Here is an 18209-nt window from a genome sequence, read left to right as displayed (position 1 = left end):
TCAGGAGTGTTAGACAGAAAACTACCCTTTTTAGTGCATCATTTTGGGCCTGCAACCTTTTTGTTAATATGCCTCGGAACATATCAACACACATAATTAAAGACACAGTATAAACGGAGTATTTCTGTCTTTAAAGGTAAGAGACTCGCAGCAGAAGCTAGAGATGAACATTTAACACTATATTAGTAACTGCATATTGGTAGCTGCCAGTGTGTTATGATGGTGTTGGTGAATTAGTGTCAGCATTTGGGGGAAGGTGGGGGGAGAAAAACAAAGAAAAAGGTTTTCACTCATGCACAATAACCCCTCTGTGGTGCTTCCCATGTGGTTGTCTGGTTAACAGGTCCTTTTGTTCCAGAGAGGAATTCTGTGTTACAGTCCGTCAGAGAGGAGTAGCTGCTGACTGCAGCGCCCTCCGCTGTCTGACCTGGTACATGTCAGGTCACTGGCATCACGAAGCTTTTAATAAGCTTTAAACTCCCTACACAATTTAACCCATTAACCTTATACAACTGCATCAAAGTATTTCCCCTGCATATTAGCCAACTCTTTAGCTGTTTATTCCACTTGGAAGCTCAGATTCTGGTTTTTGGGGATATGCATTTTGCCCAATAAATTCAAAGGAAATCTGTAATTGTTATGTTGCCAGGTAAAAATCGTGTTAACCTGTAAATTGGAAAAGTTTCAGGTTGCAGTCCAGGACAATCACAACACAATCTTTATCAATATTTAATTGCTAGATGTACATGTATATAGATATAGGTATGTATATAGGCTAATAAATACTGCTTGTATATGAAGTTATTGATACATTCTGGTACACTAACGTTTTCCAGATGAGTGTAAAGGTTCATGTTGTGTTGTTATAAAGATGCTGACAATATATTCATAAAAAAATAATTTTATCCAAACAAAGTGGTAGAAAGGCATTCGTGGCTACGTGACTTTTTTTTAATGGCTGTTTTTAGTTACAATATGACAACATTCAAAACATTTTCACAAACAACTCAAGGGTGCTGCATGGTAGGTAGTAAGAAAGAAAGAAAAACTAAAATATATAAAAACATAATAGTTCTTTTTTTCCTCAACATAATTATATCTATGTAACAAAAATACACTTTTATTTTCTGATACTACACTGTGGTACAATATTTTACAAAAATAAGAATTATTCTAAATAATACTGATTGACACAAATATGTTAGCACAGTGCAAAGACTTCTGAAACGCTCTAAACTGAACACATACACACACACAACACATTTCAGACAAGAAATAATCAGACATCGCAAATATTCAACCAATAAGACACAACAGAACTTGTGCATTCACTGTATGCTAAAGCCAGGAGCACAACATACAGTAAACTACATTACTCAACATGCATGCTGTACACACACACATACATTAAGAAGTTCTTAACATTTATAAGCACATGATCTCATACTGTCGTCAAAATGCTCATTGCATTTAATGTATTGCATGAAAATGACATGTTCACATTAAAGTAATAGACGCAACGTTTCTTACCCGCAAAACTCAAACTAGTGGTGCATGTTTGAACAAAGTGTTTAACTAGTAAAGCTGCCTTAATTATGTATTTTACAGTGGCTTCAGAGCAATTCAAAGGTTGTTGGCACATTAAATGTATTTAAAAATCTGAATTAAGGATTACTTTAGTTTTGATATCAAAGCGATAAGGATAAATAAGGAATTGGAAAAACATATCAATTAGAATTGAGTTAAGTTAACATTAAGCTACAGCGAAATGCAGTGACAACCAACTACGACACAATCTGTACTGTAACATAAACTCAATAACTCTGATACTTGGTATGACTCAATGAGAAATAGTAGAAGGAAGTTTAAATGTATATACTGTACACATTTAGACTGAGTTGTATCCAGTTAGATATCAAAACAGTACAAAGTACTAAACAATTCACATGTCGTCGAGTACCTCTTTAAGAATACAACGCTCCTTTTTATAAATGTCTCTATTTACTATTATTCATTCTTTGTTATGTCATCTCTACAACTCTAAACTTCCATCTGCAGACTGGGATTTCTTCAAGAGAAATCCTAATTTCATGGAAAAGTTTCACACTAACAGGAAGTGGAAAACCACAGGGTTGAGCCCTAATTTAGACCCTGCCCTAACGTCCATGAATTGCATTTTTTTTCTTCACTCTAAGCATCTGATAACAACTCTTAAATGTTTTAACAGTGGCATAAATGGATTTCCTTTTTCCACTGGTCACTTTAAAGAATACGTAGAGACAAATATAGACTGGTAGCCTATTTTAGTGTGGTATGCGCTGGACATTTACGTTTTGTTGGCATCAGTTTATCTTTGATTGTAGTAGCTAAGATGTTATCCTTACTGGATAACATGTTATTAACTGTACCATTTTTAGAAAGAACAGAGCCAGCATTTCAGTGCAGTGCAGGTTGCAGCATTGGGGTGCACACACCATCCAGTGGTGGAAATATGAAACAACAAGTCTTACAACTTTTAGGGAAGAAACAGTAGAAAACCTTCATGTGAAAGTGTAATACTAAAAAAATGCACATTTCCTCATACAAGGGCTTCAAGCAATTCTAGCATAAATTAATAATATTTACAATCACTTTAAGCATTTACATGGCTTTGTGCCGTAGTAAATATTTAACCCCAAAATAATACTTTGCCTTCTCTCTTTCACTATTTAATTTCCCCCCCTCCACTTCACACATATCTCAAAATCATCTTTCACTTTCAGTTCTATATAAACTGGGGGAGGCCTGGTAAAGTGGAAGATACTCCTTGTCACTTTATCATGTAAGAGTATTATCATTATATCTATATCTATTATACTCACAGTGTGAAATACAAAAGACGATTTCCAAAAAATAGATACAAGTTTCTCCTTTACTACCCCAGTGCAGAGCGGAGACAGAAAGTAAACGTTTCACAGAAAAAACGAGGACAATACAGGATGTGAATGCTTTGGTCTGCTGACGGAAATCCTCCGCCACAAAACGATGAAATTAAGACGAGACAGAATCTGGAATCTCAAAGAGAGGCGCTCCAAATGCCTGAGAAAATACACTGTGATGGTTAATGCCAATTTATACAAGTAAGAAGACAACAAATGGATCACTCTGTTTACCTTTCATATTACAAGATTACAACCTTCATTTTGCATTTCAGAAGTCTTCTTGATCTTGGTATGCCAGTACCTCTAAATCTTTGTTAGACCCACATAGGAAGGTACCTCGTCGCAGTGAGTAGGAGGTAAAAGCGTAAAGGACTTGCATTAGAACATGTACGAGGAAACTCAGCAACCAATAAAAGTACCACTTTGCAGCCTTCTAGGATGCACCACTGGTGTATAGCAAGAAGGCTTCGAGAAATACCGTTGGCTCACACACTTGTGCCCTTGTCCCTGAGGGTGGTGACTTTGAGCATAAACCTTCTGGTGCTCCGGCGGTAGCGTGGCTGGGTGAAGTAAAATAGAATAGGGTCCAGAAAGCTGTTCATGCTGGCAAACGGCCTGGTGCTTTTATAGATGATTGAGAACAAGTTTCTTGTCTCGCAGGGCGCACCAGGCAGAGTACGCACCACCAGGTACATGGTCTTGGTGAGGTGAAACGGCAGGAAGCTTATGCAGAACACTGCCGCCACCACAATGATCATCCTCACCGCCTTGTCCCGTTTCTCCCCCGTCGCCATGGAGACACCCTGGTAAGATACTGGGCGGCAGAGGATGAGGGCCATCCGACAGTAGCACACCATCACACCCACGAAAGGCACCAAGAAGCCGAGGCAGGTCAGAGCCATGCCGTAAGGATAGTAGTCTACTGAATTCTTTGGCGTACTTAAATCGTAACAAACTGTGCGGTTTCGCTGGATTCCCGTCTCAGCGAAGTGAAAAGTTGGCGCGCACAGGACGATGACCACCACCCATACCCCTCCACAGACACACCACGCCAACCTGCGACCACCTTGCTTGTGCCACATCGTCATAGGATGACAAATGCCCACATAGCGCTGCACACTGATGCAGGTGAGGAAGAGGATGCTGCCATGCAGATTACTAGAAAAAGAAAATACAGTTAAGTCAGATCTTATTAAGTTGCATTCTGCTGTACCGTGTTGTGAGAAAGACAAAGTTTTCTCATTTAACTGTAAAGTTTATAAAACAAAAAAAAGGAATAATTTTAACACACAGCTGTATAAAGACATAATTATCCAATATTCAGTCAAGTATCTCACCTGTAGAACTGAAACCTGACCAGTTTACAGGCAAACTCCCCAAAGGGCCAGTAGTCACGACTGGCATAGTTGTAGATGAGCAAGGGAAGTGACATCACATACAGGAAGTCTGCTATGGCCAAGTTGAGCATATAGATGTTGTTTTTGGACAGATTGGGTCGAGTCCTCCATATCTTCAGTATGACAGCAGCATTGAGAGGAAGTCCGAGCAAGAAGACTAAAGTGTACACAGTAGGGAGTAAAATACGTTTAAATTCTTCCTTATAGGTGCAGCGAAGGTCGCCTACCCTGCTGATGTTGCTGATGTTGCTGATGTTGCCGATGCTGGCGATGAAGCCGTCTGCTGTGTAAGGCTCTGTAGGCCATATGTTGGTAGAGAAGAAGTCAGAAGGGAAAGTTTCGGAGATGAGACTTTCCGTCGGGAAGGAGTTGACAGAATGTGGCATCTTCACATCCTGGAGGAGACACATGAGGGGGTTGTTACTCGATGTGAGTTCCACCAATGAGTGTGATTTTGCCGAGCTAATGGCAATATTAACATTAACAAGAACTATTTCCACTCAAAATAAAATTCCAAATGTGTATGATTGTAAGAGCACACACTGTACTACGAACCACAAACACTCAACAGTTTTACCTCAAACTAACTACACTTAAAGGATAAGTTGTATTTTTATTTGTTTATTTAACATTGACAATACAGATAAACATTTCCACATTGCAGGAAGTCATGCAGCAGATGTAATGTATACAGGGCATCTTGTAACAGCTGTGGCCATGCCCCTGCAAATCTCCTAGTGTGTGTTTCCCTCTCCCCTGTGTCTCCCTGTCCGTCTCTCCCTGTCTGTGTCTCCCTGTCTGTGTCTCCCTGTCTGTGTCTCCTTGTCTGTGTCTCCCTGTCTGTGTCTCCCTGTCTGTGTCTCCCTTTCAGTGTCTCCCTGTCTGTGTCTCCCTGTCTGTGTCTCCATGTCTGTGTCTCCATGTCTGTGTCTCCCTGTCTGCGTCTCCCTGTCTGCGTCTCCTTGTCTGCGTCTCCATGTCTGCGTCTCCCTGTCTGCGTCTCCATGTCTGTGTCTCTCTGTCTGCCTCTCCCTGTCTGCCTCTTCCTGTCTGTGTCTCCCTGTCTGTGTCTGTGTGTGGCTTCCTCCCAGAACTCTCCTGGCTCCTTCCTGATTAGAGAATTAAACCTGCTCCAGTCTGCTTACCTGCCATCCATCAGCTCATCAGCTATCAGTATTTTAACCCCGGCTGTTCACTCATTCATTGCCTGATCATTGTTCCAACCCTAGTGGTTAGCTTTGTCTCCCTGTGCCACAGAATCATTGCCTGCCTGTTTATCTGCCGGTTGCTAAGTGTTCTGGCTCTCACATCCAGTCCTCACTCCTGCTCCGCCACGCTTCACCACCCACTCTCTTCTGCCTTCACCTGCCCAACATTCCCCCTCATACAATCCTCTTTCCCTGGAGACCCTGAACATAAATAAATCTCCTCTTATCCATTCACAATCTGAGTCTTTCAGTGTTTCGGTCCTTACTCAGTGATCATAACGCATCTAGCTGAAGCAAGATGGTCTTTGTGGTTATGCTTAAATTCAGGTTAAATCAAATGAAAGTGATGTGTATTCAAGTGTTGAGAGAACCTCTCCAGCAGAGGGCACAAGTGATCAGTATTTGTTTGATTTATGTCATCAACATCACCTTGAACCCGATCAACACTTTTTCTTTAATCATTATTGTATTTAAATGAAAGTACATAAGCAGTAGCAATGCAATTGTAAAGTAGTCGTAGTATCATATCGTCATCATATGATTTTAAAGTGAAATCCTAATCTGCAAAATAACTACAGCGGTAATCGAGTAAAAACTGCAATATTTAGTACCTCTGAGATGTAGTGGAATAAAAGAATTAATTTGCACACAATAAAACAACACTCAAGTATTGTAGCAGTACCTTATAACTGTGTCTAGAAAAAAAACTCCACCAAAATAAATAATGGCCCAGACAGCCCATAATATTATGATAATTTAATCCTTCTATCATGTTGTAATAAGTGGAAGCTGGACAGCTGTAAGTTTTGAAATGAAAACCAGTGCGTATTGTCTGGTCTCCCACTCACACTGTCTGAAACAGGCTGCTAGATCAATCAACAATGTTAATTACTGCCCCCACCACCAACATCAATCATATCAATTTCCTTCAGGGCAGCATGTGGGCGAATAAGTGATTGGCTTAAACCACTTCATATTCTATAGCCTTGTCAGACTGACTCATGGTATGTCACAACTAAAGCCTATGTGTGTGTAATGTATAAGAGTGTGTGCATGTGCGGTGTCTTTGATAAACTGATGTCAAAAATGTCCTTGTGTTTGTCCCAAAAAACTGTGAGTCTATAAGTGTGTGTTTTTAAATGAACTCATCTGTGTGGGTGTATGAACAGTTTGTTGTGACAACAGTGATGCATTATTTCATAATTCCCGGTAAAGTAATTGAAGGTGAGGAGGAGTGAGAGGGAGCAGAGTGCCAGCAAACCATACAACTTTTCAATAAACTGAACCAATGAACCGACGGAGAGGAACAACAGAGGTTTGGAAAATGGACTACAGTCGGCTTTATGTGCTGATGATTAATTTACAGTGTAATTCAGATTTTTTGATTTGTCGATAAGCCTGTCTCAAGAAATGCCTTGAGACCAATTCCCTTGGCTATCTTTAAGCCCAGCGACGTCATGAAAGTCACTCTGATAAATGCGCTTTCTGAAAACACTGCACTTTAGAAAGCAATTCCTGATTAACTCCATAAATCACACTTTTAAAATGCAGTATGTTTTATGATGGTAAGAGAAGAAGGGCTCTTGTTCTGACTGAAGGAGCTGCTTATGGTCTGCTTTAGTGGGCTAACCATGCCTAACCTCCAGGGATGAAGTGTAACAACACGTTTTCGTCTGACTTCGATATTAAAGCTGCAATCCATACTGGAACTTTCCACAAACTCCTGTTTGGGAAGTTGTGTCACTTTGTGGTTCTTGGTATTTATAATGTTGGCATGAATATGCAGTTAATGGTGTCAAAGAGCGAGCAGCAACATGAAAACAAATTAACTTTACTAAAGAACTGAACAGGTCACTGGCAAGTCTTCTTTCTCTAGTGTCCTACAATACAAGAGCGAATACGCACACATTCTGGATCCTACAAGTCGTAGCAAGCAAATCATTGATCTACAAAGCAAAGCAGGAATGAGAGCAGATACCTGCTAACTAAAACAAGCCATATTGAATATCTATGCCTCATTAGGATTGCCACTGTGGTGCATGTAATCATATATCACTGGAGGAAGATGTTGTTCATGAAGAAATAATGATCTGTTGACAGTCAATTTCTTTTTTAATTAATTGGCAAGCAGAAATGTGAAACCTCTTTCTGAGATTAATCAGACTGTTGTGTTATGAAAGTGTTAGAAAAATATCCCTAATAACACCACGAAGTCAGGATTCAAATCAAATAAAAGGGTTTAATCTATATTCTTGCAAGAAGGAGCCGAGTTTATTCATACAATCGATGATCAAAACTCACACATATACAGGTTTGTAAAGTCTGCTGTGTTGCTCACCGGAGCAACTCTCCCCTTTGAATGGGTATAAATACTGATATTTATACCCATTCAAAGGACAGGAAGCCATGAAGAGCTTCCAGGTCAGTCTTCCTTTGTTCTACAACATGGGGGTTTACAGTAAACACAGATGTACTGATCAACTCAGGTCCCAGACGTGCTAATTCAATCGACTCCGCTATCAGATGTGCTAATGCACTAGACTGAGGACTATTCTTAGAGAAAGTAACTAAATTCAGTGCAAAATGTAATTAAAACTTAGTATAAACTGATGTAAATGAGGGCAGTTGATAAGCCTAGTTCATCACTGTTTTTAAATGGAAGAGTTGGACGAAAACCGATATGCACTCGAGATTCACCTTTCAATAACATCAGTGTATTGTTATTGTGTGGCTTTAATGATGACTGAGTATAGATAGTGTGCAAACACGTGACAAAACTGTGTGACGTATGCGTGCGACGCCATGTCGGATGATATACAAATATTGTATATCTTATAAATGCTTTGCTTTTCGCAAGTGAAGTAGTCTCAAGAATAAGCCAAACAAAAACATGCACAGAAGAAAAGAGCAAATGGCTGCTATCATAAAGCTTTGCCGCTTCTCCTGGTGACGAGAAGTAAGGTCTTACAGTGTTTGGGTATACCATAAGCACAAATGTTTAACGTAAACATTGAAAACATAGCTTTAGCATGAGCTCTTACCAGATATAAAGTGGACGCCACACACATGGGTGAATTGTGCTTTTTCTTCTGTTAAATCCTCACGAGTTATGTTGCTAAACCAGCGTACGGCGTTCGGTAGACAGTAATTCATCTATCTTTTGTGGATCGTTGTTTTTGATGATTGTAGGAAATCTAAAGAACCGTTTCTCTGGGTCACGAGTAGTTTGCAGCAACTCCCACAGGAACGGGCGCCGTCTTGGTTGTGTATATCATCCAACATGGCTGATTTACGGGTTGGGACGTACGCGTGACGTCACATGCACACGATTTATATGTCAGTGCTCCTGAAAGTGTTTAAGTATGTGCGTGTTTGATATGGTCATGTTTCCAATTTTCAAACACTCTAGAGAGCCAACAGTAATCACAGGCCTCTAAGTGGTTATTTCTGCACTCAATCATTTCCTGATTGCCATTGATCTTAGTTAAATAGCAGTATAATAGATAAACACATTAATGGTCAGCAGGAAACAGACATACTAACAGACCCAGAGGGGAAAAAAAGGTAGAGAAACACAACTTTTCATTTAACAATATTCATGTCACCAGAATGACTCGAGAGTAAATGTCTTTGATGCATAATTATATTGATGTGCTATTCTAAAAATAACTCAAATAATGTTAAATGTTAAATGACACAAAGGTTTACGATAAACAGCTTTAGACTATTTTTAGACAACATTCTCACAACATAAAAATGAAAGTTGCATCTGCAATGAAGTCATTTCAAACCACATGTTTGATCCATCGTGACACTAACAGCACATAACAATTAAAACATTGCTCACTGACCTTTGCAGGAGTTAATCTGACTATGTCATTATGGGTGTGAAGGAGTCATCTACTTTTTCTCTATGACTCAGTGCAGCATTTTTCTGCCCACATAGTCATTGTATTTCTGCCAGGTTTCATGAAACCGGTCTATAAATCTTCTCCTCAAACTCTATGTGTTTTCTGAAACCTATAAAAGTTACACCACATGTGACGTTGTGCAATTAATAAAACGATTTATTTTAGTCAAACTGTTCCTTGGATAAAGTGAAGCTCTGGTAGTAATCATTCCCATTTGTCTGAGAAAGCAGCTGTAAATGCTTAGATAATGTATGTTGTACAGTACTACTGTAAATGTTATAATAAGAAGATTATAGATTACCTACACTGCCTGGCAACAAATATAGACATTCATCCAATGACATGATTAAAGACAACACCGCTCTTTAATGCTGCATTCACTGGCACATCTGATAATCTGTAAAAATCATTTTACCATTAAAGGCATTGTAAAAAAAAAAAAAAAACTTGTTGGAGAATGCGGGCATCGATCCCGCTACTTCTCGCATGCTAAGCGAGCGCTCTACCATTTGAGCTAATTCCCCAGAATACCATACCCCCTAAAAAAAGACATGAAATGACATGTGATTAAGCGGTACACACAGTCCTGCCCACACGGGTAACATTACCGGAGACTGACAGTGACGCTCCCTCACATTGCAGTCTGGTTATTTCTCTCACTCGGTCTCTTTCACACATGCTTTGACAAGAGAGACATGCTGCTGCATACTCTCTACCCTCCACGCCTGCCAAAAGGCAGAGCTAAAGGTGACGGAAGATTATTTATAAACCATGATCACGAGAATGTGATTGCAACTCTGGACAAATATAGAAGATTAACAGCTCAACAGCATAACACCAACAGGGTCGTAAATCAAACACCACGTATTAAGTGTTAATGATAATTCAGCATGTGGATTTGGTAGAATCAGGATCTTTGAACCCTGGTTAAGGTAACATGAGTCATACGCTCAATTCCCAGCACGAAACAACAGAAAGAGACAGTTAGCTTTGTTGCTTAGATTGCACAAACAATAGTGTGACTGTATGATGTCTGAATGAATACTTATGTTGCTCTGTGTCTGCCGGGTGTTTGACAACTGTTAACAAAATTCCCATATAAACTTTAAATAGGTGATAATATGTCAATGTTGTTTTTACAATTAGTTTTGCCGCCTCAAAAAAATCCAGTTTATGCAGGTATGTCATTAACTGTAAGTATGTAAGCAACAATTCAATAAGGGCTACAGGTAGATTATTTTATTAATCTGTTGATTATTGTTACGATTCGTTGTAAAATTCAGAAAATGGCAATCACAATTAGACTCCAAGATGACATCTTTTATCTTGTTTTGTCAGCGGTAGAGCTGCAACGATTATTCATCTAATCGGTCAATCAACAGAAACATTATTGTAGTCTAGTTTGATAATCGATTAATCGTTCAGCTAATTTAGAAAATGCTGTTTTTAGCCTTTAAATATGGAGATTTCCTGCTTTTCTCTGTTTCATATTAAACTGAATATCTTTGGGACATATCTTCAGCTACAATACCTTCCTCCAGTGAATTATGATTATGTGCACGACAGTGGCAGTCCTAATCTTTGGGATAATGAAAATAATTATTAGTTGTAACCCTAGTCAACAGCACAAAACCTAAAATAATCAATTAATTGGACAGAGAAAATCCTCAAATTTGAAGCTGTGGTGGAAAAACACACCCAATTGTCTGCTGCAGATGTCATGGCCATTTGTCTTGATTAGGAAAAAAAAAACACTTTACTAATTATGTATTATATCTGCTAATTATTAGCAGATATGATGCAGACTATGGCCATTACACAGGAGACATTTTAAACCAATCAGCTGCACCATAAATACACACACGGGTGATGAGGAAGGCTGGTGTTCAACAGAAGAATGCATGCACGCACACACACACACACACACACACACACACGCACACACGCACACACACACACACACACAAACACGAGGAGAATAAAATAATTGGTTCTTGCATGACTGCAATCAGTCAACGGTTGTAATAAACAACTTCCAAACTATCCTCAGAGATCTCTAACATACCAAGCAGCACACATATTTGAACTAATCCTCCTAATCCTGGTCTTCTCTGAAAAATGATGTGTTTCATACACATTGTATGATTTTAACAAGAGAAGAAGTTTTAGGTACAAATATGGACATTGTCACATGGCTAGACAGACGGCTTTGTGTATTAATCGAGTAAAATATCCCCTTCTGGCAGAACTGAATCAAAACATAGTTACTGGTAGTCCAGTGAAAAAGTACAGATAGGACACCAGTGCCTTTCACAGTAATAAGGATCACACACAAGGCAGCTGATGACAATACACCGCTCTCTGCTAGTAATAATTTGTCGTAACTTGTAGACAAAAACGTGTTGATGCTCGTTGCTGTAAGGATTTGGACTGAGGATTTTAGCATGTAAAGACGGATAAACATCAGTTCAGGCTGGTCTCTGTCCGACTCTTGTCGAGCGGTTGCTACATACAGGGGAAGTGAATGCAGCTGTGATGAAACAAGTAAAATAAAGAGCGAGGACAGTAAGGCATCGGGCACTGCAGCCTTAGAGGTTCCTTCTAGCGTGATCATCGGACTACATTGTCCTTTTGTTGAACTTCATTCAGTCTGACTATGTGTTCAGGTTAGCTGGTTTCTGTTGAGGTTGACGGGGAGATTGGGGGCAGTTTTGCTCCACGCCCTCAGTAGCTAATATCCGTCCTGCTTAGATCATTTTCAGTCGACACAGAGGTCATTTTATGTGCCTGGTTTCAGACTTCTGAATCGCAATCTACATCTCAGATTTGTTTAGCAGTTCAAAGTGGTCTGGTGTTGCTTCCGTTAACAGCTGTTTTCCCTGGTAAGAGAAGCGACCAACCATTAGTAGGCAGGATTCAGATTCAGGGGGTCATCTTCGTGCATAGCTAGCTAGCAACCTAGCAAATTAAAAAACAATTGTGTCACAATAATGGCAATAGCTGCACAAGTTGTAAGTCGACTTGCAGAAATGTCAATTGGATCTGTGGCGTCTTATAAACAACCCCTTTGTTGCCTGGATGAATGAATGAAAGAAGAAATTATTTCAGTCTAATATCTAATATATTGCCTTTATTAGACAGTAAACAGTAGAAAGATGACCAGGTAGAAGTAGACTTAAACAGAAGACTTTCTAATAACATGCCAAGCGTCTTAAACCCATAGGACACGTCCAAGACTTGTTATTTCTGTAGTACAGTTGCACCAATCTCAATGTTTCGTCTTTTTTTTAAGGCTAACCAGCTACGTAGGAGGACGACTTCCCTACTCTTCATACCTCAAACAAATCTGACTGTTAAATTGTTGTCCATTTTCATCTCTCTTTTTGCCATTTACACCTCTATATTATTAGAATAATAGAGTATTGTGGTTATTGCAGAAATATCCCAGGGAAGCACAAATATTTTCAACTTGTGTTGCTGTCCAGACACATGTTTTTGCTTTTGAATGGTAATTGTTATTGATTCCTTTTAATGTTGACAGAAAAACAAGTTTCTCCAAACATAAGCTGCTGCAAGTTGCTGTAATAGCTTAATACACACCTTAAGTCAGACAAAAAGCTCACCAAACGCTTAACAGAGTGGCAAATAGTAGTTAACCTGTGCCCTGTGATGGCTGTTGTCATGGGTTTGTGGTGCAGATGGGATAGGAATGCATCTGGTAAAAACAGAGTCAGTAAAGAATTAAGACAGGACAAAAAGAAAAGAAATGTCTTTACTAACTGATTCTCTTCAATGCATCTCTGACAGTCATGGAGAATTATACAGTATACTCTTTAACATTAGCTCTGGTCGCTACGGTTCCCTATTAAGACACATTACAGGAGTAATCCCTTTAAATCCTACTCAGACCAGAGAAGTCAGATTTCTTTTGGTCATCTGCATTAAACTACCAATTTTAAGGAGACATTTGGCTAGCCTATTTGAGATGGCTGCCTCTGAGCTTTTGATATTTACTATGGGAGATAATATTGTGCAATTAACTCTGTCCTGTAAACAACTTTGGCTGTGTTTCTCTCTCTCTACCCCTCTATCACCACTCTGTCTAGTCTGTGTGTCTCCAGAGGCCTGAAAACCATCTCTGGGTACAAGGAGCCAGACTCAGAGCCCAAGGGGGACCTAAAGTGGGTGAATGACTTGAACATTTTCTTCAATAGATTTGATAGAGGCGCCCCTCCCCCCCGGCTGCAACCTCCATTGTTCTTATCACCGGTGAACAACCATGCCATCTCCACCCTGACTCCCTCAACCCCCCACTGTCAGCTACTTCACACACACACACCCCTCCACCCACTACCTGCACTTTGTCCCTCACAATCAACCAGGTGAGGAGTGAGCTCAAAAAGTTGTAAAGCAAGAAAGGCTGCGGGTCCAGATGGCATCAGCTCAAGGCTCCTCAAATCCTGCGCCGACCAACTGTGCGGGATTGTGGAGCTATTATTCAACCTGAGCCTGAAGCAAGGGAGGGTACCACAACTGTGGAAAACATCTTGTGTGGTACCCGTGCCAAAGACCCCCCACCCCAAGGACTTCAACAGCTACAGACCGGTGGCACTGACATAGCAGCTGATGAAGACCCTGGAGAGGCTGGTCCTTGGCTATCTTTGACCCCTTGTGAGACCATCCATGGACCCACTTCAGTTCGCCCACCAACCTGGCATCGGGGTGGATGATGCTGTCACCTACCTGATGCAGAGATCCCTCTGTCACCTGGAGAAGGCTGGGGGCACTGTGAGAATCATGTTCTTTGATTTCTCCAGTGCCTTCAACACCATTCAACCCAGGCTGCTGGGGGACAAGCTGGAGTGCTCAGGGGTGGATCACCACACCTCACAGCTGAATCCTGGACTACCTCGCCAACCGTCCACAGTACGTGAGGACCTGGGAGTGTCATTCGGACACGATTGGCTGCAGCACGGGGGCCTCCCAAGGAACGGTTCTGGCATCGTTTCTCTTCACCCTCTACACTGCAGACTTCACCCACAATACAGCAAAGTGTCACCTGCAGAAGTTCTCTGACGACTCTGCTATTGTCGGCCTCATCTCTGATGGGGATGACAAGGAGTAGAGAGAGCTGACACAGGACTTTCCCCTCTGGTGCCAGAGGAACCACCTCCTGCTCAATGCAGGGAAGACCAGGGAGCTGGTGGTGGACTTCAGGAGGCGCCATCATGCCCCCCCAACACCAGTGAACGTCCTGGGTACGGATATTGAGATTGTAAAATCTTACAAGTACCTGAACAATAAACTGGACTGGTCAGATAACTCTGCTGCTCTGTTCAAGAAGGGACAGAGCAGGCTTTATCTGCTAAGGAGACTGAAGTCTTTTGGAGTGCAAGGGGCACTCCTTAAGACCTTCTTTGACTTTGTGGTGGCATCTGCTATTTTGTATGGAGTGGTCTGCTGGGGAAGCAGCATCTCGGCTGCTGACAGGAAGAGACTGAGCAGACTGGTTAAGAAGGCCAGCTCTGTCCTGGGGAGCCTGCTGGACACTGTGGAGGTGGTGGGAGACAGGAAAATGACAGCCAAGCTGTCATCTCTATTGGACGACATGTCCCACCCCATCTAGGACACTTTGTCCGCACTGTGCAGCTCCTTCAGTGACAGGCTGCTTCACCCGCGGTGAGATACCGTAGGTCCTTTCTTCCTGCAGCGGTCAGACTGTACGATCACCACGGCCCCTAGTAGACCACCACACCAACAAAAGTGTATTCCGACAGTGTGCATTTACCAATGCCTTGTGCGATATTCACTTTTTATAACTTTTGCAATTACACATGTGCAATATTCACTCCTATACTTTTTTTTCTCTCCGATGACTGTACTTATATTACTATTACCGTATTTTTATTCTATTTAATTGTTACTTGTCACTTTACTCTCTTTGCTGTAACAGCGTAAATTTCCCCGTCGTGGGACAAATAAAGGATTTCTGATTCTGATTCAAACCAGTGTTGCATTAGTCTGTTCCCAGTCAGACAGACATAGCCCTGCAGAAAAGAATTTTCACTAAAAACACAGTCGCCGTGCCAAGGTCTCATGGCAAGTGTGCCAGGTCTTTACCCAGCCAATCCAAATGTTTCCTGGTTATTATGTCTGTGACATGTGACCTGTCTTTACTGGACTTGGGTACAATTCCCTTGCTGTTACAGACATTATGGAGAAATCAGTGTGACAAATTGTGTAATATGTTCTTATTGCAAAAATCGCACATCGTCATTTTCCCACTGGTATCATCAGAAGCAGAGATGATATATGTAATGACGTAAGGGAAGCAACTACATACAAGTAGAACTGAATCAAATATCCCAAATGTCAGTAAATAAATTGGTAACAAGTCCTTTTCCAAGCAATGATGGTCAAAAAGACCAATTTCCAACATCTCAATTATGAGGAGTTGCTGTTATTCTTTGTCTTATGTAGGGCTGTCAAGATATCAGCTTTACTACAGGATTAGCATGGCCAAAATAATTCATATATATAATGATAACAACGATGTTAATCGCAATATCTAATTAACATTTGAAAATAAATGCTATAACTTTACCTTGGAAAACTGGAATTGCTATTTATCACCCCTTTCTGACATTGTATAGACCAAGCAATCATTAAAGTCATTGAGAAAGTATGAGTGAGTGGGAGCGTTTGGCTGGCAGCTTGTCACCCACACAGCCTGTTTTCATGGGGTCCAATGAGGATTATTTTTCCTGTCTCTGTATGTTTTCAGCAAAGTATAAACTTAATCTCCAGTTGATTTAAGATATCAATGCAAGGCCAATGTTGTGAAACACTGTGCTGGTTATTCTCTGATGGTTGATACAGATATTAAGACAGAAGGCTGTTCTGTGGACAACACTGCTTGTTGTTATAACACTCCAATAATATTGGAGTTGATGTATTGAAAATAAAAGCCATTTATCAAGGTTGTAAATCCATAAATAGGAACAAACCGAACGTAGCACATGAAGTCTGGCCTGTTGTTCCTAATTATTCTAGCACTAATTATCTTGTAAAATATGTATATAATGGTCCAATTTAATATAACAAAGAGTCTAACAAATACTCATCATGTCGAGATTTGTGAATGAACTTCTACAAACAAGATTATTAAAATGTTCTATCCGGGATGTTAACAAGTTACGTGTTTTTTCAAGCTGGAAAAACACACACCAAATTCATGGGAACAGTGCAAGTTTCCCACGATGTTTTTATTGCTTCGTTTTTGTGGTTTGAGACTCAATTTTCATTGTGATGGTTCTGCAAAACCTCACACTATATTTTCTGAATTCACATAGATGCTGTGGAATATTCACACCTGGTGTGTGCACAGTAAAAACCTTGGTGCCCTGAGGCAGGACACTGTGCAGCTTGATTCAGGTTAGTGCCTTGCCTGAGGGTACTGTGGTTCTGTTTCTTTAATATCCCAGATTAAAAGAGAACAAGTTCTCTGAGGATGCAACGACCCTGATGTCAACACAGCAGGGAAGCTCCTTTCAGGACACAAATATTCTTCTACCCTAACAGAGGCAGACTTGGTGGGTTGTGGGGCGTTTCAGTGACAACAGAAGAGTCCTACTGTTTTTGGGTATCTGGTTCATTCCGTTCAGTGCATGTTTCAATAATATGTTCTGGCTGAAGTACTTTAAAATATGCGGGAAGGATTAAGATGTCTAAACAAAACTGTGAAACTATACTAAGAATACCACAATGAAACCACTGGAGCTGAAAAGCTATGTATAACTGGTAAAATAAGATTGGTATTTAGCAACACGCTGCCACCAACGGGAATATCATGTTGTCAAGTGTTTGACCCAAATGCCGAAACCAGATATGTTTCATTCCTTAGAGAGAAAAGAAGCAATATAACTGTAAACTAATTAAACTTACCCTGAATGACGGCAATACAAATGAAGTGGCAACATCAACAAGTTGGCGTCATGACACAAGACTCGTCCTGCTCCTTTCCTCTCCTCTGTAACAACAAAGAGGAGTTCAGCGTGGAGGGGAAACGTTGTGGAAAGCAAGTGTAAATAAATCAATAAGAACACACTCGAGGCTGTTAAAGTAAAAGTTAAGTAAAAGTGTGGTTTAAACTCGCCGTTTCTCTGTCTCCGGACCTACCTGCTGGGAAGTTGCTCCGGTAGCTGCACGCGCTTCACACACTGTTGCTACTGCGGCACTGCAGCACCACGGCGCGCTCTAGACCGGGGCCACGCACGCGCAATGAGCCTTACTTGCACCACACAGCCAGGGCGCGATTCAAATTAGGAGAGCTATCTGAGATTTTATCCCGGTTCTTTATAACCTGCGTTGACAACATCATAACTGTTTTATGCCAGTTAACTAATTTGTTGAAATCGTCGGTTAAATGTCTTCAAACAAACTTCAAAAAAGGAATGAAGACATATGGGGAAATACCAAACAATAGCATACTCCCACACTCATAGATGTCAAATACAGCGATAGTGATGATGAGATAGGCCTAGTGCAGTCCAATCCCCTACCACAAAGATACAAGTGAGAAAGAACAATGTAGCTACCTAGGTGTAACAAATGCCCCAGTCCTACACCCTAGTCTCGCCCTCCCATGTTGGAGAGGTAAGAATTCAAGTAATATTGAGGTTATGAGTTAAAATCCACTACCTGCCATCAACTCCCATGGATTGCTGATGAACCCAGCTTTTGTTAAACAATCACTGAGAGTAGCATAGCTGG

The 18209-nt window shown here is 40.7% G+C and overlaps 1 protein-coding gene and 1 non-coding gene across 2 annotated transcripts; both read right to left on the bottom strand.

The window, feature by feature from the left end:
• Positions 1-885: 885 nt before the first annotated feature.
• Positions 886-17680, bottom strand: p2ry6 (pyrimidinergic receptor P2Y6). The gene is made up of 4 exons (XM_029446776.1): positions 17616-17680; positions 17382-17466; positions 4259-4713; positions 886-4079 (listed from the first exon to the last, which is right to left on the bottom strand). The coding sequence occupies exons 3-4, from the start codon at positions 4702-4704 to the stop codon at positions 3407-3409; spliced, it is 1119 nt and encodes a 372-aa protein (XP_029302636.1). The 5' UTR covers positions 4705-4713; positions 17382-17466; positions 17616-17680; the 3' UTR covers positions 886-3406.
• On the bottom strand, positions 9889-9961 carry trnaa-agc (transfer RNA alanine (anticodon AGC)). The gene has a single exon. It is a non-coding gene; the product is annotated as a tRNA-Ala (tRNA).
• Positions 17681-18209: the final 529 nt, after the last annotated feature.

The sequence above is a fragment of the Cottoperca gobio genome, chromosome 13 (genome assembly GCF_900634415.1).
Source record: "Cottoperca gobio chromosome 13, fCotGob3.1, whole genome shotgun sequence".
In the NCBI taxonomy this organism is placed as follows: domain Eukaryota; kingdom Metazoa; phylum Chordata; class Actinopteri; order Perciformes; family Bovichtidae; genus Cottoperca; species Cottoperca gobio.
The sequence above is the reverse complement of the archived record's forward strand: the minus strand, read 5'-3'. Positions and strand labels throughout refer to the sequence as shown.